At 36.7% G+C, this 25,828-nt stretch overlaps 1 protein-coding gene across 2 annotated transcripts; it reads right to left on the bottom strand.

Moving 5' to 3' along the window:
* Positions 1-1,593: 1,593 nt before the first annotated feature.
* On the bottom strand, positions 1,594-24,997 carry SLC25A46 (solute carrier family 25 member 46). 2 transcript variants are annotated; one of them, XM_067731402.1, is made up of 10 exons: positions 24,882-24,997; positions 23,697-24,222; positions 21,102-21,144; positions 20,234-20,291; positions 17,561-17,638; positions 17,008-17,108; positions 9,346-9,402; positions 8,056-8,113; positions 5,002-5,058; positions 1,594-3,736 (listed from the first exon to the last, which is right to left on the bottom strand). In XM_067731402.1, exons 2-10 carry the CDS (start codon positions 23,983-23,985, stop codon positions 3,158-3,160), a joined length of 1,320 nt encoding a protein of 439 aa, XP_067587503.1. In that variant the 5' UTR covers positions 23,986-24,222; positions 24,882-24,997; the 3' UTR covers positions 1,594-3,157. The 2 variants fall into 2 exon arrangements, with proteins under 2 accessions (XP_067587503.1, XP_067587504.1); XM_067731403.1 differs by lacking the exons at positions 5,002-5,058; positions 24,882-24,997 and having other exon boundaries at positions 23,697-24,324.
* Positions 24,998-25,828: the final 831 nt, after the last annotated feature.

The following is a 25,828-nucleotide window of genomic DNA, read 5'->3' as shown; positions in this document are numbered from 1 at the left end:
TCTTTGCTTATATATTATTAAAAATAATTAATTCAAACCTGGCTATCTTTTCAAGACCTCCCAGTATGCAAACTGAGGGTAAACATCCTCCACAATCTCATTTGAAAAAAACAAAAAGCCATGTGTTTTCTTTTATCTTCTGAGCATATGTATGAATACACGGAAATACTGAAGTGTTTGTGCCTAGTCAGTTAGTGAATGCTTTGTGGGGTTATAACAAACACAGTGCTGAAGACAGCTGTGAGCAGGCAAGCACATATGCAAAATGAGCAAGACCTCTTGCCTCTCAGTTTTACTTCTGAAAACACTGGCTATCAAACTCCACAATCCGTAACCATTTTGAAATTAGTTTTTTACTATTTCATAATTATAACATCTAGTGCTGGAGTTCGGAGGCTTAAATTATGTAAACTTAGAGATTATTTTTCTGGAAACCATAAAATAAAGAGTCTCTCGAAGGAAAGGGATTTATAAACAGATTTAGTAAATCAATTCATAAATTCACTTAACATAGTAAGTTAATATTTACCAGGTATTTGTTTTTAATTCCATTGCTTTCAGACTATTTGACTCAAGTTAAGAAACCCAACAATGTAAGGCAAGTATATCATACTTCAGCTCCATGGCCCAAATCTAGCTTATGTAAGTGGATCACTGGGACTGTGGAACATTTTAATAGACTCTTACTCATGATAATATTAATCATACTGAATTAAAAATGTTATTCTAAGCTATTATCACCTTAAGAAATATAGCCCATAGGTATTTGATTTTGGCACCTATATGCTAAAGAAATAGAGCAATTTTAAAAGGGAAAGAGCATGTCTAATGTTTATTTTGCTTATTCCTTTCTAAATTCAGTTAAACATATTTGGCCGGCATTTAAGTGCTTGAATTTTAAGGATTTTTTTATATTTCAACTAATTTGGAGTGGTACTAAAAAAATTAGTATTTTACTTGCTGCCTTTCAATTTTAGGTTTTTTTTGAATTTTTTTTTATACAGCAAGTTATTAGTTATCTATTTTATACATACTAGTGTATATTTGTCAATCCCAATCTCCCAATCAATTTTAGTTTTAACATTAATTTGTATTCTTTCTCCAAAGAGACAGAAAATAAGACCAACCTACTTGTATGTGGTTCAGCCTATCAGTCTTGTAAATGATTCCACGAGACAGATTTATATAACTGAATCTTCATAACTTTCATAAAATAATCTTGAAATATCTAGTAATTAGCTAAAGGATCCCAGATTTTCACTAGTAGATACTTGATTCCATTCAGATTCTGTTCTTCTAGAAATTTTCTGAAACTTGAAATTTTCAGAAGTTTACTCTTGTCTGAAACTATCTTCGATTATAATAAAAATGAAAGGTTTTTAGGAAGTTGGACATATTATAAACATCTAAAAATTTACTTATTAATTCAAAAGCAATGAGAACAACTTAAGTGCTGTAAACCGGACAAGGTAAACCATAATCTGAACGAGTACAACTTGTATTTAATTTGATTTTCTCCCTCATGGTGGAATGGAAAAATGGAAAACTTCCATGTTTTAGTCATTAAAAAAGAACCACACATACACAAGATAGTAGAGAGAGTTGCAACAAATGTATTGTTTCACACTTTCTGGATGTCAATTTTTGGTTCCAACATTATTAATCACAAAAAGTAACCATTTCGCTGACATTTAGTAAGTAAAATAGATCTCAGTAAAACAGAACCTGCATTCTAGGTTGGACAACATCAGTGCAAAGTCATTGTACTTCAGTGTGCTAAATGGTTCCTAGTAAAACTGATCATTCACACGAGGAAATGAAACTTTAAAACATTTAATGATGGATTAATCAAATGCATATCATTTTACTATATGAAGAGCCTCACCCACCAAATTCAATTTCGGGACAGAATTTTTTTATTAAACTGATGACCAACTTTTTTGCTTATTATTTCTTGAAATTTACTTCTTTTCATCACCCATAAAAAGCAAGGACAAACTTCCTTTAAGGTTTCTATTTTTCATCAGTATTCATCCAAACAAGTTTCAATAAAAGGTGATAAGGATAAACCTGCATTTCCCTTTATGTATATCTAGTTTGGAGAATGAAACTATGAACAGAAACTAAAAGAAAATAAAAATTGAAGTCATCATTTAATGATGACTATATGGAAGGCAAGAGGCACAAATTCCCAGGTGAATTTTAATCGTGTCTCCTCTAAGTCAAGTCATTCAGAAACGAATGGCAAGTGATATTCACTTTAGTACACAATTTGTAAATGTGGAAGCAGGAATAGTTGTCATGATTATTTTATATTCTATCTCTGTTAAGAGTGGTTCTAAAAACAGTCTGATGATTCATAAGGCTAGATAAGCAAATCAAACTTTATAAACATGACAAATTCTAAGTTGCTGGCACTGAAACGGTGGGTTTGCTTATGGACAAGTAAGCTGTTTGCCTTAAATCTTTGGGGTACCTTGGCTTTTAATATTTTGTTCTGATATTCAAGCAGAAAATACATAACTGCATTTTATACAGTAAGCTGATCTAAGAGTGGGAAATTTGTAGGGATGAAGGCAATTCCAAGTTGTATGTATGCATATAAGTGGCTTTATAGAATAAATATACAGCCATTAAAGTTATACAGGGACAGTGCAACTTAAAACCCTCAGCTCCTGTTTACAGATTGCCAGATCTAATCTTTCTTGTCCGGGTTACTGATAACATAACTTATTTGCTTAAAGGTAAACTATGACCTCCTGCTACTATACACTGTATTAAGAATGACATACCAATAGCTAGAAGGTGAACTAAACATGTAATAAACATTAAAGTCATATGAAATTTTGTTTTCAGTTTGCTGACAAAATTTTGCTTCTTCCCGAGATCATTTTTAGTTCAGCATTAGTGCTACACTAGCTAGAATTTAATTCATATGAGTGTCTTTATTCAGTTTTCAAATTTGGAATACTTTGAATCCAAAATATATACCAATAACCTTTTTAAAAAGTGAAGAGTCAATATAATCAGCATGGACTTTTTCTACCAGTTTCACTTTCTAATCCATTTCCCACCAACGGTATTTCACTCTTATCCCTCATAATTTCATAACGAAGTATCCAGATGATGTCTTTCAGACTAACCAGGAATCTAAATCTCAAACACTATTTTGAAGAAGAGTAGAGTAAATAATCTTGGTAATCTGTAAAACAGCTGCGTGCAGCGTGTACTGTATTACAACAGCACCAAACCCTTTATAAAAACCAAGCATTCCTTCTTCCTGCCTTATGGTATTGATACAGTCTCTCATTCCCTCATACTGTGTATTAATTGGAAGCACTTCATAGCCAAGGTCTGTATTGTCAATTATTGTGCGTGTTCCTTGAATGTGAAGGCGGTGCAAAACTGTTTCCAATGGGTAAAGTATAACATCAGAGCAAAGACTGGCAGCAAAGTTAGCAATAAGCTCTGGAAAATAAGCATCCAACATACTCTGCACCGGGCTAGTGCTCTCAGCTAGGTGGCTATTGTAAGTCTTTCTCTTTAGAATTAGCAGGACAATCTTCTGAATGACTGAGCTAATGATGTAATGAAGAACCCCATGCAGCACCGTAGGGAAGATCAAGGAAAGAAGCGGAAGTAGTCGTTTGCTGTGAGGCACTCCCAAGCCTATCACTCTTCCAATTCCTTCTTTAATACATTCCAAAATTCCAGTATTGTCTCGAATTATCTCACTCTGAAATGAAAATGATGAAATGAGTAAAAGTTAACATCTGCTTATTCTGCCACAAAGAAGGATTCTTTCTAGGTCTCTTTTAAACCCTAATTTTCTGACTAAAGAGGAAAAACATCAATGGTTTGCAAACTTCAAATGTTATCTAGGCATTAGATTCTTTTTTCAAATAAAATTTCACAAAACAGATAGCAGTGAAGCTGGGAGCTATTCTTATTGGGGGAGGGAAACGAGAAGAGATGTGGAGGGTGACACACCTGGTTTCCCCACCCTCAAGAACCTCCTTAGGACACATTTTGAAAAGCAACAAATATTGTACATGACATTGAAGAGGTAGCACAGTGCTTGGAGTTCTTAAGCATTGCTTTAAAACCCACCTCCATTATGTACTTACTGGTCATGTGACCATGGGCAACTTACTTAACTTCTCCTAAGAGTCAGTTTACTGTTCTATAAAAATGGAATTAGGCCTACCTACCTTTTATGCACAGAGTTGCTGGGAGCATTAAATGAAAAAAGGCCTGGTACCCAGAACACACTCAATAAACATGAGTCATTATCATCTGCATTGTCTCTGCTTTTTTACAATTATGGGGATATGTATAAGGAAGTTTGTGATACTGGTTACAGAGGCATGGACAGGCAGAAAAGGAACAACTAAGAGGCCAATTTGGCTGCAGCAATGACTGAAGAAGAGAACAGCAAAAAATGAAGTTAAAAAGGTAGTCAGGGGCCATACCATGCCACTGTGCAGACCTTGGCCTCCAGTCAGATGGGAAGTGACTAGGTGGTTTTAAGCATAAGATGGGTAAGACACAATTTATGTTATACTGGCTGTTGCGTAGAGGAGAATGAGAGCAGAGGCTGAGAAACCAGTTAAAGATATGATGGTGGATTGGACTAGCAGGTAGCAAAGGAAATAAAATGCTGCAACTGTGCTTTTATCCTAAAATTATAGCCAATAGGAATTACTGGTAGATTTGATTTGGGGTGTGAAAAAGAGAAGACAAGGATGACCTCAAAGCTGTTGGCCAGAGGAATAGCAGTGCCTTTTACTGAGTTGGACAATATTCCTGGGGTAGCAATGTGGGGGAGAAGATCAAGAATTCAGAAATGTTAAGTCTAAGGTGTAAACTCCAAGTGGAGTTTATAACCTAGACTACAAGGAAAAGGTCCGAGCTGCACGTACAAATGTGAGAGTTTACAGTGAAGAGAACATATTTAAAACCATGAGACTAAAATGAGCTCACCTAACCTAATCCATTTACCTGCCTCTGGCCCCCTTCCCAGTCCAGTTTATTTTTAATACAGCAGCCAAACAGATCCTATTAAAGACACAAGTTAGATCATGTCACTCTTCGCTCAAACCTACCAAAGACTTTCCATCTCCCTCAAAGTAAAGCCAAATTATTACAGTGATCTTTAGTGTCCTGTGTGATCTCTCTCCCTCTTACCTCTCAGACCTCATCTCCTCTTGTTCTCCCTTCCTTAGTCAGCTTCAACTGTATTGGCCTTCATTTTGCTCCTCAAACATGTAAGATATAATCCTACCTCAGGGCCTTTGCACTTGCTTTCCCTCTGCTTAGAATGTTCTTCTCCCAAATATCCATGTAGTTCTTATGTTCAGACCTTTACTCAAATGACTTTTGCTTCTGAGAACTTTCCTGATCTTAAAAAAATAGTAACATCCCTTGCTACCCATTACTTGTTTTATTTTTTAGCACTTAGCACCATGAAGTATCCTTTTGTTTATCTTGTTTATGTCCATCTTCCCCACAGGAATGTAAGTGCCATGAGGGCAGAAAGTTTTTGTTTGCTATGTTATCCCCAGGGTCTATAACAGTGCCTGACATAGGTTAGCACTCAATAAATGAATTTAATTCATTTATTTAAAATTTTTAAATTTAAAATGAGCTTTTAAAAAAAATTAGCAGTTAAGAAAGATTAGCTGAAAGGTGAAGTCAGTAAAAACCTTGATTTAATACTATGCTGAGAAGTCTGAAATTGATCTTCGAGAATATGAGTCAATGTGGATCCTTAATCAGCAAAAGGATACAAGCACTGCAATTTAAGAACACTAATCTTGCATGAATATGTAGAATGGACTTTAAATTGCAGGAAACAGAACAAAGATTCTTAGTAAAGACAACAGATCACTAGGAAGTTCATATTGAAGAATGGTGGTGTTCTTTAGGAGATCTATATATACATGTGTATTTTTCAAGGGAAAGACTGTTCTCAAAGAGATCTGAGCTCCCCAGACAGGCAAAAAACCACTGAACATGGTAGGGAGAAAGAAGCTAATGTAACAAGAAGGAAAGAGAATGGTGGCCTATCGGTGGGGAGCAGCAGACAATCTCAGATACTCCCTAAAGTTAGAACTGAGAAGGCATGATGGCTGATTGATTGGTTATGAAGGATGAAAGAAATATGAAAATCAAGAGTTTTGTAATTTTTAGATTCATATAAAGGTGAGAGTTAAAAGGATTCATGCAAGTAAATGAGTTCTCCAGGACAGTGAATATGAGACACAAAGCAGAGAGGGTCAAGGATTGTGCCTTGGAGCTACAGGAGAAGAGATGGTAAGAGGTTACTAAAAGAAAAGGAGGATGTTGAAGAGAGTAGAAATTGAAGGAAAAAAAAGAGAACTAGAAAATCAGACAAAAGGAGTCAAAGGAGGCGGTCAGCAGGTGGAACCTGGGGCAGAAAAAAACAGGGCATTTGGGTTAAAAAAACAAAACAAAATGAACATATAGTGAGCTGGGCACTTTACATAAATAATTCACTTAATTTTTATAATTCAGTTAATAAAATACTATTCCCATTTTATGTATGAGAAAATTAAGATTTAAAAAAGGTTAGGACATCTGCTTAAAGTCACAGGTCTAATTTAAGTAGAGAAATGTGACTGTGATATGGGTCTGCATAAAGCTAAAACTTGTTTTTCCCCAATATATCACGCTGTTTCGTTTTTTTTCCTTCAATAATTATCTTCCTGCTATTTTTTCCCCCTTATCTATAAAATGAGGCTATGTCATAAAGTGATAATTCTGTAAACTGCAGCCCCATACAAAGGTTATATCCTTTCACATTGCCAAATGCAAGGGGATAGGAGACAATATTTGGGTAGCAAGATGTTAACTTCAGTTAATAATTCTAAAAAATAAACACATAAAAAATCAACAATAGGTTCTGCCCCCAATCCACCCCCAACTGAATCTATGCCCTGGGGTTTGAAGGCAAGCAGGTAAATGTGAAACACATAAAGGACTTCCTTCCTCAATTTGTGCCATGCTCCACTGCACTGTGTAGTGAAGGGAGAAAGGTCTGTGATGGTTTTGGAGTTCCTTCACCATTTGGTCCAATTTGTATTGTAATAAGTCAATGTTTCTAAAGTTGTGCAGGAAGATGGGGTCATTACGAGTTTATGCATGAATAAAGTTTTTTCTGCCTTTAAAAAAAAAGAAAAGAAAAGAAAAACAACGATATGGCCAGAAAAGCAATTAAGTGGAAAAGAGTAATTAGAAAAGGAAAGGCTGATCCAGTGAGGTTTTATAGAGAGGAAACTCATAAGCACTGATTATGACAAAGAAAAAAATATGCTAGAGGATCTGATGTTGGAGACAGAAGACAGGTGGTAGACAGTTAGTTGGATTTTGTGTACAGGGTAAAGTTAAGCTAGCTCTCTTACAGTTTTAAATGCAGGAACGGTATGTGAGAAAGTACATTAATTCAATGTACTTGAAGTGCCACCATGTGGTTAGAAATAGTGAAACAATTTAAAATGCTAGCAGGAGACTGCTTTCGCTTTGTAGTATATACTAAACACCATAGCATCAAATGTTCCTTAAAAGGCATATTTAAAAAGAATGCTGTTAGTAAACTACCTATGGGGACTACCTTCTCACTGTTAGGATGATTATCCATCATGTTTTATGTTCCGGTAATTAGTAATTTATTGTCTGATAAGCCATAACTATTTGAGTTATTAAAAAGTTGGAGAAAAAAACAAAAACAAAAAACAACCCTATAGATTTTTTTGTATTCATAGGCTGGTTTCTGAGATATCTGAATGAAGAGTACAGCTGTCTGTGTAAGGGATAAAAAGAATTAAAAGTGTGAAGTAAATTTGCAAAGGAAACAGACACACCAGCAGTGTGCCTAGTATATAATCTTTGATATATGTATGGTATCTGAGAAAAAATAATTTTTTTAGAAGGATACTGTCTTAAATTTTTCTGTTATACTATCAGACATACACAATATACTGAATATTCCAACAACATTTTTAATTTAAAAAAAGACAGGAAAAAATAGCTCACCTGTACTGTTTCGATTAGACTTGCTGAATAAAAAGGCATTGCCACTATATAAGTTAGGCTGTAGAAATTAAAACAAACTTATCAGTATACTGAAACAAGATGCTTACACTAAATTTTTTAATATCTACATTAATACATCAACATAATTTATACTCAAGCTTGAATAATATATTCAAGGTTTTTAACTATTAATACCTATAGCCTAAAGATACTTCGGAGACCTGTAACAGAAGATGCTTTACTCAACAATTAGAGATGAAAAATTAAGTATTAATAATAACACAGTGACAGCCTGTAAAGAAAATTATTTTAAACCAGTAAAATGTAGGCTTGTTTATGATTCACTGTTTGGACGTCTACCTGCACATAGCTAATGTAGCCTGTATATCTGATACCTAAAATTTAGGTTGAGGGATCCATTCCATTGCTTGCCTTTTTAGTGATATCTCAACAAGGCTACTGTTCTGCTATTGTCCTATCTATTATCATTATCCATTCCCAGATTTCCCACCCAGCAGAGCTAAGCCAGTCTTCCATGGTAAGTGAAGTCCCCTTTTATTATTAAAAAACAATATTGTACAGCTTTGCAAAGTTGCCTCCTATTGCCACTATTTAGACATAGTAATATTACAACTTTGCAAGCCTGCAAAATATAGTTATTTAAAATAATGTCAAGGTGGGACTTACCTAACCCTATGGGCCAGGTCCTGGCAAGTAGTGGTTTTCAAGGTGAATGGAACATCACTAAGTAAAAATGTGCTGGAATGTCCCACAGAGGGAGCCAGCAAGCTGGGGGGTTTCCAATTCCCAATCTTCAAAAAAAATTAAAAAGTGAAGAGTAAAATTCTAATCCATAAAAATGGTCAGTGTTGTAAAGTCACTAAGTGCCTTTAGGACTACGTTTTAATGACACTAAGGTTTTGTTTGAGTTTACTCATCACCATACAAATATAAATTTGTATGTCTGCTTACTAAGAGAATAATGATAATAATAATAAGAGTAATAATTTTCCTGGCAATTCAGGTTTAACAAGTTGAAGATCTCTGCTAACTTCCTAAGAATGCAAAGAAAAATTAGGTTGTGATTTTAGCCTTTCAAATTAGAAGGGTTATTTAAAAGACAACATATATTTCAGGATTTTTTTCCTAAATTCTATGTTACTTTTCTGATTAAGTTCTAGTCCCACAAATATTTCATTGCTCTACTTTCCTTCACTTTGTTTATTTAATAAGCTTTTTTTCAGTTCTAACACTATAAAAATGGATATAAATGCTGCTTTTGATACTTACGATTTCAGTAGAAGGTGTTCTCCTATTTGTTTAGGATTCCATTTATGTGAAATCTCCCTAAAAAATAAATAAAGTAAAAGCCATGTTTTCTAAAACATCTTGAATTAGCTTAAGCTTTAAAAAAGTAATCAATTTTTAATTTTTTTTAATCTGTAGGAGAAATATATTCTCATGATGAACATTTTCCTTTCTGGGACCCGTCAAACAATACAGTGGGTTGAAAAGAGAAAAAACATAGAAGGTCTTTCTGTATGTGCTGACAGAAGGGGATGACAGAGGAGGAAGAGTTATAACTGACTATAAAAATGAACATGAGACATTAGATAAGATGCAAAAATGATAGACTGAGGAAAACAATCGAGGGGGAAGAGAAAGGTAAACAATAAAATAGTATAAAGGAATAAAAAAAGCTTTAAAATGTATGTAAGAATGAGAATTAGAAAACAAAACAAAATTAAGTAACTGTAATTCAGAATGACACATACATTTGTATAGCCCCTAATTTTCAAAGTGCCTTTACTTATTGAGATGACATTACTTTTGTGACCTTTATTATATTCTATAATCTTTTTTAGCTCCTACTATATGCCAGGCATTGTGCAAAGCACTCTGCATAAATTACTTCTAACCCTCACAATGAACCTATAACCCCCAATTTCATAGATGAGGAAATCGGCTCAGAGATGGTTCATAACTTACCCAAAGCCATGCAACTAGTTAGTGGTGCAACTTGGTCTAAACCATGGTCCGTATGACTTGAAGTCTATACTATCTGCCTGTACTGCCTCTCACCTCATTTGATACAAGAAGGAATCCTGTGAGATAAGCAGAGCAGGTACTGTCCTATTTCTTTTACTTATGAGAAAAATAAAGGTCAAAAAGATCACAGGTGGACATATACCCTGAGAAAACCATAATTCAAAAAGAGTCATGTACCAAAATATTCATTGCAGCTCTATTTACAATAGCCCAGAGATGGAAACAACCTAAGTGTCCATGATCGGATGAATGGATAAAGAAGATGTGGCACATATATACAATGGAATATTACTCAGCCATAAAAAGGAACGAAATTGAGCTATTTGTAATGAGGTGGATAGACCTAGAGTCTGTCATACAGAGTGAAGTAAGTCAGAAAGAGAAAGACAAATACTGTTTGCTTACACATATATATGGAATTTAAGAAAAAAAAAATGTCATGAAGAACCTAGGGGTAAGATGGGAATAAAGACACAGACCTACTAGAGAATGGACTTGAGGATATGGGGAGGGGGAAGGGTAAGCTGTGACAAAGCGAGACAGAGGCATGGACATATATACACTACCAAATGTAAGGTAGATAGCTAGTGGGAAGCAGCCGCATAGCACAGGGAGATCAGCTCGGTGCTTTGTGACCACCTAGAGGGGTGGGATAGGCAGGGTGGGAGGGAGGGAGATGCAAGAGGGAAGAGATATGGGAACATATGTATATGTATAACTGATTCACTTTGTTATAAAGCAGAAACTAACACACCAGTGTAAAGCAATTATACTCTAATAAAGATGTAAAAAAAAAAGATCACAGGGATATGTTCAAAGGAGAGAGGCAGAATGCCAGGTCTGGAACCAAGGTCTAGGACTGCGTGCTTCCTACTATTTAGGTTACCTTTGGAAACCAGAAAAGAGGGAAGAAAAAGAAGAGAGGCAAGCTGAATGAAGAACAAAAAGGGAGAAAGTTATATCAAGAGAAAAGTCAAAAAGGAGAAAAGAACATGGAGAATAAAAGGGAAAGTAAAAAGGAGGCGGTGGGGGGGGGAATGAAAAGGCAGACAGAGGGGATGGAAGGGAGGCGAGGGGAGGGAGGAAGGCAGAGTAACAGAGAAAAGGAAAACGTAAAATAAAGGGGAGACTGGCTGCCACCTGCTCCCCTGATGACATTGGCACCCATGTACCACGGCCACAGCAGGAACCTGAGAAAAACATTTTCTATTTGTAATGAGTAAGTATGACAATCATAAGGAGACAAAGGAATATATTTTATACTAAAAAGGTAAAGGAAATTAATCACTGATAATGTAAGTGCTCTAAAAACAAACTCAGTACACTTATGGCATGGGTGGTATGTGAACTTTTCTACATTTTTCTAGGAGACTGAAAGGTCTGCAGAGAAACTTTTAGACAACAGAACAACCATCTCTGATTCATCACATTCTGATTAAATTAATACCAGAATACTATATGAGGCCTGAACAACTATCGAAAAATGCAGCTGGAATGACATTTAATGATTAAGACGAAAATTGTAAAAAAAAGATTAGGCTACTTAACTTACTGACAGTGACTTTATGATTATAAAACAAAATATGCTAAAAGTTTTGGAAAATTTCTGGGCACTGCTATTACTCTTACTATGGCCTCAGAAAGGGTTATCACAGGTTATTATGACATTAAGTTTGTGCACTCCATTAACATTATGGATAGATGGGTCTGTGACCTGCATTTCTGTAAGGACTGGGCCACCTTTCCTTTGAATACTAATTACTGCGGCCGGTTCGTAAGATTATTAGGATTAAGGTAAAAAGAGTGAAAAAAGAAATTTAGAATCAAGTATAAAAAAAACCCTGAGACGCTCTTCCTGGTATCTGCTTTCTACTCCTTTATAAAATGTGTAAAACTTATTGCCACAGCTCTATAAATTTAAATTAGCATATTTAAATGCTTCAGGAAAAAGGGTAGTGTAAAAATCTACTTGTGATTAAACCTTTTTATATTTCATCATCAAATACCAAAATATATAAGTATATTTAACTCGCTATTTTCACAAGGAAAAACTGCCCTTCAAATGAGCAACAAAATTAAGTGAAGTGACTTACTTTTTATCAGTTTTTCATTTGACACACTAACACACATACTCCCATGCATAATCAATACACAAATGCAATAGAATTTTTAAATAACGCTCTATTTATACAGTCTACTTTCCATTGCCTCTTATTTTCCCGTGCTCAAACTGCCCTCTTAAAAAAAAAATCTTCCCTCAATGTAACCCAAGCCCCTCATCTTCCAGTTCCTTCTCTTCATCTCTCCTCTTCACAGAGGACTGTCTAAACTTGCTACTTCCATGTCCTAGCTTCCCACTCACCCTGAACCCATTCCAAATTGGCTTCTACCCTATTATTCTAAGAAAACAACTCTTGCCAAGGTCCCCATGACCTCCACATCACTAAATCAAATAGGCATTTTAAGGTTGTGCCTTATTTGACCTTTCAGCAGCCAACATGCACTTGTGTTCTTCCCTCCTTCTGGAAGCACTCCCTGCCCCTGTATTCCACTATCCCATACTCTTCTGGTTTTTCTCCTCTCTTCTGGTCTCTACTTTTGACTCCTTTGCAGGGGCATTTTTCTGAACTCAGCAACCTATTCTGGAGTTCCTAAAGGCTCAAGCCCTGTTCTTTTCTTACTATATAAGTTACATTCCTTCTCCAGGCAATCTTACCCAAGATGATGCTTCAGAACCTCCCAAATCTATTATCTTCAGTTTAGACTTCTCTCTGTGTCAAAATGAACTTGTCCAAAATCAGACTTATAACTTTTCTTTCTTACTCTTAGACTCTTTTACTGTTCCCTAATTGAGAACTTAATCAGAAAGGAAATCTATTGAATTGGAGAAAGAGTTCATTGTATTTAAAATGGAATGTGTTTCAAGTCAGTGAATTCAGAGGAGTCATTAGGAGAAACAGACAACATGAGGAGAAAACAGTAAAACAGTACTGGTACAACTAAAAATGTGAGATGAGTCAAACTAAGCTGGAGTTCAACTAAATGGATTCTGTGAGAGACTGAACTATACAGGTAGCCTTGGTTAGAGGTGCTCCTTATGTTAATGATTAGAGAAATGCCACGTGAAAGGAAAGGGTACTTCAGGGTAGAGCAACACAAAGTCTAACTCACTCCACCTGGGGGAAGGTTTGGGGAAGAATTTAGGAGGGATCTGAACAGTAGATAAAGAAAGAGATCACAGATGATGATCCTGGGCTTTATACATTTTTTTTAAAAAAGTAATAAATACTGAGAAACTATAATGTGATCAGATCACAAATTCAGATGTGATCATAATCAGTATAAAAAAATATTGGTGAATCCAGACTGTCTCACCTATTGTACCTGTGATCACCGTGAACCTCAGTCTCAGAGACCCTAGAGCTCATCCTCCTCAAGTGGTAACTTCTGTGAAATGCTTTGGGTTTCTGCTTTAATACTGTGTCTGCTATGACTTTGTTTTCCCCCAAGAAAAGTCAACCTTGCCCAAATAAGTTAGAATTAAAAAAAAAAAAAATGTTTACACTGTATGTCTGAGAATGGCTTTATTTGACATCTAGTTACACAAGCCAAAATCCTAGAAGTCATCCTCGACACCCTGTCTATCATCAACCAACTTTAATCCATCATCAAGTTCCATCAATTTTACCTAAATATATCTCAAAATCATCTATTTACATCCATCTCAAAAGATACCATCCTAGTCCTAGTTACCATATTTCTCACCTAGATGGTGATAGCTTATGAACATGTATCCTTTTCTCTACTTTGGTCCTCCTGCAATCTTTTCATCTCCACTTACAATGACCCTTTAGAAACATAAATCTGATCATGTCATTGACTCCTGCTTAAAACTCCTCAATATTCTTAAAGTGGCCTACAAAGCCAAGCGCAGATTGGCTCTTGCTCTCCATCCTGCTCTCTGAGCTCAAACCCTATGAGCCTTCCCTCAATTACAGGAATTCTCCACATTCCCCCTGCCGCACTGCCTCTGCACCAACTGGTCTGTGTCTCCTGAGTGCCATTCGGATCTCAGCTTAAGTGTCATTTTATTAGGGACACTGTTCCTAACACTCTAATACTGTCACAGAACCATATTCTTTTCTTTTAGAGAAAAAGCCTCAGTTTGTAATTATTCATTCATTAGTGGGATTATTTTACTTAACATATGTCCCTTACACTAGATCCCAAGTTTCATGGTCACAGGTACCTTTTGTTTCTTCTCACTATATACCTGATTTCTAGCACAGAACCTAGCACATAGTAGGGACTCAGGAAGTATGAGCTAAATAAATAAATGAAGTAATGAGTGAGATTTACCACAAAAATTTAACCCAAGTAGAATACCACAAAGACAACCTTTTCTGTCTTCTTTAATAAGATTCAAATGACCAACAGACAATACATACCCACACAACTGATGTGTCTGTGTGTCTACAGAGTAAGAAAGTTAGATAATAAAATTTAACAAAATTTTGTGCCTTCTCATTCTCATTTCTCTTTTCCCTTCCCTTCAACCTGAAGTTAAAGTTACTACTTCATCTCTGCTTTAGAGAAATGGTGTTACTTGCCTAAGGTCCCAGAACTAAAAAGTGGAATAGTCAGGACCAACAGTGTTCTGACTGCAAATACAGAATTCTTTACTCTTTGCGGTACAGAAATTACTGAATTTTGTTAAATTTTTATAAAATTTTGTGTTTGTGGGAGAACTTCAAGAACATTTGATGACAAGTACTAAGTTTTGATCTTATCCTGTGATATGAAAAACAATGGGGTGAATGAAGTTAGCCAAGGGCAGAAATTCAGATTTTTTTTAAGTATGAGAGGAGAAACTTAGCTGACAAAACATTTTTTGTTTTCTCTGTAACACTCAGCAAAGCTGTGTTAAAGGAACTTCAAAGCTATATGGTCCTTTGAAAGCAATCACACTGGCAAAAAGCCTGATATCAGTCTCTTTTGCCTTTACTTCCTTCCCTACAAAGACTGATTCTCAGATTGAGATGCTAGTGGCTGCACCTTCAACTACCTCACTTCCTTGTCAATCCAAAAAATTCACCCTGCCAGGGGCCAATTTTGGAATAATAAACCACTCGGTCTTTAACTCCATCCCTGGGATTTACTGTTGATACAGAAAATCCCAGAGTCCTGCCAAATAGCACCTAAACAAATTTATGATCTCCAACATTATCTCTTAACATTATTTTCATGTATTCCTTGTAAGATCCCCTTCCTGTTACTCCTAGCTGTGACTGTCTCAAATGTCTATCATTGTTCTTATGCTCTATCTAAACCACCCCAGTATGGTTTCACCTGTACCCTGTTTCAGAGAGAAAATATACCCAGAATCAAACATTCCAATTTCTCTACCCTCTCCCTCCAAAAGAATCTACAATTCTGATTCTTCTCTCTTGGCTTGCAGGCCACCACTGTCCTACAGCTTACTGCTCTTGTTAATTTTTTTTGTGAACATCTCTTACTACTCCCCTCTATTACCTCTCCTACCACACACACACACACACACACACACACACACACACACGTGCACTCACACACCGCCCAGGATTCTGTCCTTGGTCCACTCTCTGTCATCTAGTCTACACGTCCTCCTTAGGGAAATTCATCCAAAGCTTCAACTGCCACTTTAGTGCCACAACATTCAAAGCTATGCCTCCAGCTTTAAATTGTCTCTGAGACTGATCCACAGTTCCAACCACTACTAGGCATGTCCCCCAGATGTCTTGCATGAATCTCAAACTTTATTTATTTATCCAAAAATATTTATTTATTTATTTATTTGGCTTCATCAGGTCTTATTTGGCAGCATGCGGGATCTTTGTTGCAGCATGCGGGCATCTCTCGTTGTGGCGTGCGGGCTTCTTTCTAACTGTAATGCTCGGGCTCTAGTGCACGCGGGCTCAGTAGTTACAGCATGCGGGCTCAGTTGCCCCGCGGCATGTGGGATCTTAGTTCCCTGACCAGGGATCGAACCCACATCCTCTGCATTGGAAGGCAGATTCTTAACCACTGGACCACCAGGGAAGTCCCTCAAACTTCATTTATTGACAGTTACATTCCTTATCTTCTTTCTGACTCCAACTTACTCTTCTTTATAAATTCTCCAACTCAATTCCAATCTAGAAATCTGTCACTGCTGCTAATTCACTCTCCCATAATCCCATTCCCAATCTATCACCAATTATCTATTATACTTTAGAAATGTTTATCCAGCTCCTCCCTTCTGTTCTACTCCATAGTTCAGACCCTTCTCCGTCTGGCCTAGATTACTGTAACAGTTCTCCGTAAGTCTCTGTCTACAACACTCCATGTTTTAAAAAAACACTGCCACTTGAGAAATCCTTGATCAAAGAACCTATATATTAAACAAAAAGAAACAATCCCCCCCCTTAGATTCCCAACTCCATAGACAATAAAGCCTAAGTCACTTACAAAGGCAGAACCATGCTTTAGTCTAGCACCTCAGCCTCTTTTCAAGTGTCCCCTGCACTCTGAAAGGGGTTTGTTTAATTACGGCACTAATCACGATGTAGTAAAATTTGCTTACATGTGTCTCCTTCACCAAGCTAGCCACTTAAATAACAGGAATTGCTCACATACTCAGGTTTGTTCCTTAGTTGATAATTGTTGATATATAGCAGTAGGAGCTGAAAGAGCTCAATAGATACTAGACCAGGAAGCATTTTCTTTATCACATACTAATTCCATAAGATATAATTAATTATTTATTCTCAGTTTCTTCTCTTAGCTACTTCAGGCAAGTTTTCAAATTCAAGGTATTTTTAGCAACTATCATATTTTGTCATATATTTAATATGAAGTTAATCTGAGAAAATGCCAAAAAGGTACCTTGGTAAAGGTGTGAATTCACTGATTATTCCCTCTGCTCCAAGTGTGACTCCCTGAACAATAAATGTACTTCCCATTCCTTTCCAAAGAGCCCTTGGTCCCTAAAATGAACAAAATTTATGGTTATTTCTGTTAATGCCTAAAAAAGAAACCAACAAAAGGTCTTAATAAAACTTGATATTGAATGTTTACTGATATTTTCCAGTAAGGCATTATTCAAAAGGACATTTTAGTAAAGAACTACAAGTGAAGTAAGTCCTATCATTATTTTAACATTTGTTGGGTGGCCTACATTTAGGTGAAGATAAACACTCCAATTAATTATCTCTAATATGGATTAAATACCCCTAATATTTAATTAATTTTGGCAAAGGTGTGAATTTACTGATTATTCAGTGATACCAAGAAGATGTCATTATCATGTTAAGTTAGTTTTAGTATAAGAGTTACAATATCTTTAATAACTAAAAGGAATTATTGTTGCTTTAATTATTACTAAGGCAAAATGGCACATTACAAATAACTTTAATAGAATGTACAGACTAATTCTCACCTGAGTTTTGTTGAAGCTGTACATAATATTGATGACTGTAAATGGAGTGAGATGATAAAGCCGAGCATGGTAATTAACCTGTAAAAAAAGATATTTCATGGTTATTTTCTGTTATTGTCTTGTTAAGAAATAAAAAGTCATGAAAGATACAGTGAGTCATAGCATAAATGAAAGTTCAATTCTAAAGTCAGCATAAATTACACATAAGCAAAATTACTCTTGAAAGTGCTTTAAATAACTTAAAAGTACAGTACATGAGGTTGTACAAATACAGCCCTGAAGACCAATGTGTGATATACATAGTAATGTAGAATATATAATAAAGAGGGCCTTGGTGTTTGATATTTATGTTTCCTTAAACACCAGAATTACATTCAATGTGGCAAAATGCTCATGCCATTAACACATAGGAACCACGAAGAACTCAGGGAACAGCAGATTCCTGTCTACCAATGGCAAGCAATAACAAGCTACAAACAATTGGTAAATTATGAAATCAGTATACGGGGTCAGAATTAATACTTATTAAGTGAAATAATAAAAAGGAAAGTATCAGAATGCATCATACATTCTGAAGGTATTATTTGCTAAAACATTTTAAAAAGTTACTCATATAGAAGTATACACTGGATCACAATGTGATATTGTCACAATGTAAAATATATGCCTGAAATTCACTGTTCTAGTGTATGTAACACTGTTAGGGCTATTTAAATAGCTATTTCTCTCTATATGCTTACTTTTTGGTGCTAAGCATAAACAGCTTAATTTTTAACTATTTCTATCTTGTCTAACTCAATTTTCAAAGAAGATAAGTTATATTATAGGAGCTTTTGCCAGTGTGGTCCACTAGCCCTCAAGGGCCTCATTACCCTTTCAGGGGATTGACAAGTTCAAAATTATTTTCTTGATACTAAGGCATCATCTGCCTTTTTTACTGTGTTGACATTTTCAGTAATACTGCAAAAGCAATGGTGGGTAAAATTACTCACTTCGTAGCATGCATGAAGGCAGTGGCACCAAACTATATTTTTGTACTTATTGTATTCTTTATCCGACTCACTTATAAAGAGGCAAAAGCCACTTTCCCTAAAGAATGCCCTTGGTGAAGCAGTAAGACACATTTATTTTATAAAATGCTGACTCTTGAGTACACATCATCTTTCTCATTAATATTTTGTGTGTTGCATAACGAAGATGGCTGTCATAAGGAAAAGAACTTGTCCGATGGATTTGTGAGCCTGAACTAACCACTTTTTTCATGGATCACCATTTTTTTCTGGAAAAACTAACAGAATATAGTTATTCACATTTGGGATAACATGTTTTTAAAACTGAACAAAGTGGGCTTGTTGATTAAACAACAACACAGTATTTGTTGCCAATGATAAATTTGAGCTTACAAGCAAAAATTATAATTCTGGAAAACCTATATCCACTATCAAGATCGTATGAAAACTGAAACGCTTTTCTGGTGAGACTGGTAGTGATTTTAATGACGGTGGTCTTTTGATACTGTAAAATCAAATGTCATAACATTTAGATGATCTATATGATTCAGTAAATTAGTATTTTTCAATTAATCAATGCATGATGTAACAGAAGCATGCACACGTAAAAAAACTATTCAAGGGCTTCCCTGGTGGCACAGTGGTTGAGAGTCCCAGGTTAATCTCTTTGTCAATGGGATCTTCAGATAAATAGACTAGTTACACTTACTAGGAGGAAGAGACTTTATCTAGAGTGCTCTTAGGACAGCCCTGGCTACAGGATTACTATAAATAAACCTGAGGGCTTCCCCGGTGGCGCAGTGGTTGAGAGTGCACCTGCCGATGCAGAGGTCACGGGTTTGTGCCCCAGTCCGGGAAGATCCCACATGCCGCGGAGCGGCTAGGCCCGTGAGCCATGGCCACTGAGCCTGTGCGTCTGGAGCCTGTGCTCCGCAACGGGAGAGGCCACAACAGTGAGAGGTCCGCGTACCACACACAAAAAAAATCTATTCAACATGAAGTACAAATCAATAGCTTTTAATGTAACAGGGTATAAAAAGTTGATTGATGTGGTTTCAGATTTCACATTGCAAATGACTTTTAAAAAGTTACCACTTATTGAGTTTTGGTGTAGTATCAAAGAAGAATATCTGCCATTACCTCTTGTTTCTTTCAAAAACAAAGTGTTGCAACAAATTGACTACAGAAGCAGATGTGAAAATCTGGCTGCCTTCTATTACGCCAGACATTAAAGGTATTTTCAAAAAAGTAATAGTGATTTTTCATAAAAAGGCTATTTATGTCAGTATCTAATGATACTAATGATCTAATGATCAGTATCTAATGATATTAATATTTTAATTAATTAAACATATATATATATATGTGTGTGTGTATATATATATATATATATATATATATGTATGCATAAATTTTTCCAGTTTGGGGTTCTGAAATGGCAAATATTGATAGATATAATCAATATAAACAATCATTCTTTGGAGACCTCAATAATATTTAAGACTTAAGAGCTTTCAAAGACCAAAAAGTTTGAGAACTGATATAAATTTTGGTGAATGTCACATGGGATAATGGTTACATGGTCTCCAGTCATTTATCTGAGGTCTGTACTTCAAATCAGGGTTAGAATTACTGTTTAGAAAATCATAGAAAGTACATTTACCTGACATTGGCGGCGTAAAACAATGCAGGGATGGGCCAGTACATTTTCTGTAAAAAGACTATAAAATAATAATTTATAACATTTAATTTACAACACATATAAATCTGAATTTATTCTTGAAGAATCATGCATTATTTACATTATGCATTTTTCTTAAAATCAAAAAAAAAGTTTTCAAATGTCTAGACATGTTTGCAAATCATTGTACCAATAACAAGATTCAATATGAAAAAAACTAAAGCCAGATTCGCAAACTGGTAAGCAAAAGCAACAACATATATAATATTAATATATACAGTATAAAGATGAAACTACATCTTGTATGCCTGATATGGAAAACTTCTTTCCTAGACAATTTAAATGCCCCTTTCCATTTCTTTCAGAGGATGTCCTATGAACAAAGTTCCTATCAGAAGGGCCATCTGCCCTATAAATTCTGTAAATTTTGGTTTTGATGTACTTTGCACTTAAGTTATATGGATTTTAACGATCATGTAAGTAAAACCTAGATGCCATGTTGCTAAATATCTTGTTATAATTCTAATGTTCAGCAAAAAGGTTCAATGCACAATTACTTTTTTTTGGGAGACAAGATTAGATTTTATTTTATTCTTTGGATAGATACATGAAACTTCTTACAGTATTCCTTACAAAATTATTTTGTGTTTATAAAATTGAATGACTATTCTCTATCCTTACTGGGAAAAAAAATCAAGTTATCGATTTTAAATAATAAATTTTTTCTGCAAAATATTTTTCAATATTTTAACTACTGCTCTAAAGAAAGCAATACTAATTACCTAACATTATAAATTAAAGAAAGAACTTTAAATAAAAACTTGAATTAAAAATCTTTAGACAAAATTACCTTGCAAGTCCAATACCAAATCCAGCAAATCTATTCAGCTGTTCTAAAACAGAAGGAATAAGATTACTCATAACCATTATTTAGGTTTACTGTGAAAACAACAAAAAGTATTTTCTTTTTAACATGATATTCATTTAAACTCCATGTACCAAAATCAAATTCTGATAGGGGCCAGAGAGGCCATCTGAGGAAGTGAAGAGCTCTCTGGAGGCTTGTGGCAAGTTGCAAGGTGTAGACCTTCTGAAGGCCCAACTGCTTTTCAGCTCCAATCCATTGTTGCCACATGGGACTCTGAGTCCAAGGTTTCAAAGCTGTGATTTTTCTAAAGAGATATTCTCATTTTTATATAGCATCTTCCAATCTTAAAATACTAGCAACTATTTTAAAAAGCGTTAAAATGTTGTGTGGACCAAATCAAACACGTTTGCAGGTAGAATCTAAGGGCTACCAGTTTTCAACTTCTGACTACAAATAATTTAAAATTTTTTCTAGAGAAGACTCTGACTGATACTTTCACCAACTTTACCTCCCATGTTGTAAAATTCGTCCTTCACTGTTACTGATGGAGAGCATCTATGTTAAGCCACTAGTTGCAAGCAAAAATACCCATGAAAATTATTAAATTGAAAGAGCACTTAGGGTAACTGAAATGGGTAAATAAGGCTCTCTTCTCTACTTCCCCAAGTTTTAAATACTTTGATAGTAGCTGCTTAATTAGGTCTCGGTGATAGACTACTGCGTCCATATGCACTATAGCTGATGGCATATCTATAGTCTTATTAGAAGAGTTTACAGCTGGAAAATTCCTATGCATATGTCAAAACAGAAAATAAAACCTTTTTCTACTTAATTGGAAAACTTAAAATCATAATGGTGAAATATCACAACCCCAAGAGACCAGACATTAAATTTCAGCTATAATACAATATTCACAAGGGATAATTTTTCTCTCATCCTCTTTTCTCTCTCCCCTCTCTTCTCCAATCCCTCCCTCTCATCTCTGCTCTTTTGAACGAAGTAATGCCCTCACTATTCCCTGACAGACAGAACAAGGTCACGTAAACAGTCTCTGGGGAAACCACTTGGTTCACTATTGCCTTGAAAAACATGCAAGGTAGAGAGAAGCTTCTTTTGCCCAATTAAGATACTTTCCTTCTTTCAGCTTTTCCCTTTTTGTGTGTGTACAGGTCATCTGCTAATATTAACAGAAAATACCACTGACATTTTCTGGAAGGTGTTAGGAAGGTTTACTATTGTTAACTGTGTAAGTCTCTCAGGCTTCTATCCTCTTTGCAGTTATTCACCAGCCTCTAAACTGCTGCAAAAAACCCCCACAAAACCCTGGTTATTAAGAGCTCCTCCTCATTGTAACCATCAAAGCATACATTATGAAAAGATAAAAACATCAGCTTTACTGCCTAAAGGTAACTGTGTAGCAATCGTACATGCATTTTCAATCATTTATAACTTTCCAGCACTCCTTCTGGGACCTGTAGGAAAAAAAAAACTAGACAGAGTGAAAAAACTAACTGTATGACACTGAGTAAGTCACTGATACTCCTCCATCTGTCCTCACTGGATGACATTTGAAGTCTATTCCTCCCAGTAACCCAAATCAAATAAATATTACTGTATTTCCAAGTCGAAATCAAAGAAATGAGAATACAATTTATGTCTGGAATATACATAATATTTAAGGATGTAATCTATTATTTTAAAAATTTCAGGAGAATGGGAAGATGCAGGCATTATTTCCATTTTACGAATACAGCAGATGTTGACAATATCCAGATCATACAGTGTTGAAATTAAAACAAGTCTTCTGACATGCTACAGAGAATAATTATGTCTTGATTCCAAAGACTTATCTTGAAAATCTCTTAGTGATTTTGACTTTTCAGTGGAGTTAAGTCAGAGAAAGAAAGCAGGAGGTGCGAAAATACAGGGGTAGTTTGGGGATCTAGAACAGATACAATTACTATGAGTAAATGGAAAAAGGAAAGATACACTTTTAGCCTACTCTGTGCTCCATACTGTACTAGGCATTACTCACACCTCATTGTTTTGACACTTATAAAACCCTGAGTTATTTTTCTACACACCTTAAAGATGAGAACACTAAGAAATCACAGAGGTTAAGAAAGTCTCTCAGCTTTTAAGAGTGGTAGAGGCAGATTTGAGCCCAAGACTGCCTTTGCTGGAAATACTTCTCTTTCCTTCCACATTTCAAGGAAATATAGCTGTTGGTCAATTAGGTATTTTTCACATGATTCCCAATAAACAGTAAACCATTTCCGTCTTTCTTGATTCAGGTCATGGAATGTAATATGCCAAAACCCTCCGAAATCCTACCATGCAGACCACAGCTAAGTCAGTCGTCTTCTTTTGGAGGTGATCCCGGAGAAAACATTGGTGTAAAGAAGCGGGAGGAGGCCCGCTTCAGGGGCAGAGGACTAAAGGAGGGCAGAGGGTGTGGCGCGCGATAGGTCGGGAGGCCCGGGAGGCGGGACCCTCCGCGCGGCTTCCGGGGTGTGCATGACCCGGTCTGCGGCTCCCCACTCCACCCGCCCCTACCGTGCGCCCCAGGTCCCTTACCGCTGCTCTGCCCGGGCACGCTGCCGCCGCCGCCGCCGCCGCGGGGAAAGGGTTCCTCTGCTGGACCCTCGAGCGGGGTGGAGGGAGGGGGCACACCGTAGGGCGGGCTCTTCTCGCCCCAGTGCAGGTTGCGGCTACCCGGGATGTCTGGGGGAGTTGTCACCCAGTGGCTCAGGTCCGACGCGGAGCTGAAGGACCTTGCAGGGAAAGCGCCGCCAAAGCCCTGCTCATCCCGGGCACCACTCCGATAGCCCAAGCCATCGAATCCGTCCGGGCGCCGCGGATGCATCGCAGACGGGGCAGGATGAGAAGAGCCCACCCAGAGGCCACCACCCCTGGGGCCACGGCGACCTCGGGCCACACAGCTTTTCCTCCTCGGGAGTCTCCGCGTCTGGGGAAATTCTGACAACCGGAAGTCACGTTACAAATCCGGACGTTCAGGGAGCACGTGATCGTAGTCTCTTCCGGCGGCCATTAGAGACACGGTTGCTAAGGTGACGCGGCAGTAACTCTTAAAACTGCGGCCCTTAGTAGGGAGTGGGAAAATGACTGTCAGGTTAATGAAACACAGTACCGAGAGATGCTGTGAGGGAATTGGGGCGAGAGGTGCGGCCTGGATGAGAGGAGGTCGAATAAAGATGTTTCCTAGAGGGAGTTGACGCGTGGGTGGAGCTGACGCCAGAAATCTGATCTCAGGCAGAAATGCCCCGCCCCACACAAAGGCCCCAGGTCTAGCTCTTTCATTTCTTCGGTGGGCTGGTGTCCCGCCTGCCACTAAGGAGCTATTAGAGGTTAGAGTTGCGGGATGTTCGTATATCTGGCTTTGCCTCCCGCACTTAGCGTTTTGGGTAAAATCTGTTGAGAGATCTGGTTCGGCTCAGTGAACCCAAAAGTATTGTGGACGGCTAGAGCAAGCGTTAGAATAGAACGTCGCGGGAGAAAATCCGCCTCTTCCCCTCCCCTCCGCAATCTACCCCAAGAATATAAACTGTTCTCCGGGATTTAGGAATTAAGCATTTTGCTTTTCTGAGGCCACAAAACAACTATAGTTTTCTGTAGCTTTTTCTTATTTTTTTTTCTGCTGCATCTAAATCACTCAGGGTATTTAAATCCAAAGCGATGCTGTTCAAAATCGAGACCCTAGTTAAAAAATTAAGAGGACTTCTAAAGAGAGTCTCCTACTACCTGTTTTCATCAGCTCCGTGGGATCGTCTGGCAGCATCTCTCTCCCTAGATGTGAACGAGCCTAACATGGGTTCTTCCTGTGTCCCTTCTGACCCATTGGACTCCCAGGATTCTGAAGGCTTTCGGAAGAGAACCCTGACGCACTATTCTGAATCTTCCAGAAGCCAACCTTTTTAAAAAGTGATTATCAACTTCGGTATAAGTTGTTCCTTAAGAATGATTGGCTCAGGTCCAAAACGTATTGTTTATTAAAAGAAGGAGAAAAAGGCCTGTGTGTGTGGCATCTCACAATTTCACATCTACCTCAGTGGAGAAAGGATGAGTTATTAAAAGGAGGACAATTGTGTAGCCACTTGAGGGGAAGAAACAACAGCCTCACCTCACAGCTTATTCCCAGATGAATTCCAGCTATAATATATTGGTGTTTTTTTTTTCCTTTAGTTTTTGAAGATTGAATATTGGAAGAAAATAATTGGTGAATATTTTTCAAATAGTGGATTGGAAAACTTTCTAAAAGTGACGGCAAAGTCAAAAGCCGTGTAGGGAAAGAGTAATCAACCTGACCATATAAACTTTAAATTTCTACATGATAAAAAAGTTAAAACATAATAATCAAAACTTAAAGACAAACCACAAACTGGGAAAATTACATTTTAACATGGTTTAGACAATGGGTCACTTTATTGTAAAAAAGAGCTCTTACCAGTAAGGAAAAATTAGTAGGAATGTAAGCAAAGGACATGAAGAGACAATTTATAAAAAAAAAAAAAATGCAAATGGATAATAGTTACATGAACAAATATCTGCTCTCTAGTAACTGAAGAAAGGCAAATTTGAATAATAACCATTTTTCCTCTATAAAAATGACAGTGTTTAAAAGGGAAATGTACATTATTATGCAAAGTGAGAAAAAAGTAGCTCTCATTCATTTCTGGAATGGTATAAAA

Source organism: Pseudorca crassidens, chromosome 3 (genome assembly GCF_039906515.1).
Source record: "Pseudorca crassidens isolate mPseCra1 chromosome 3, mPseCra1.hap1, whole genome shotgun sequence".
Classification (NCBI taxonomy): Eukaryota; Metazoa; Chordata; class Mammalia; order Artiodactyla; family Delphinidae; genus Pseudorca; species Pseudorca crassidens.
Note: the sequence above shows the minus strand (reverse complement) of the source record. Positions and strands in the feature narration are given on the sequence as shown.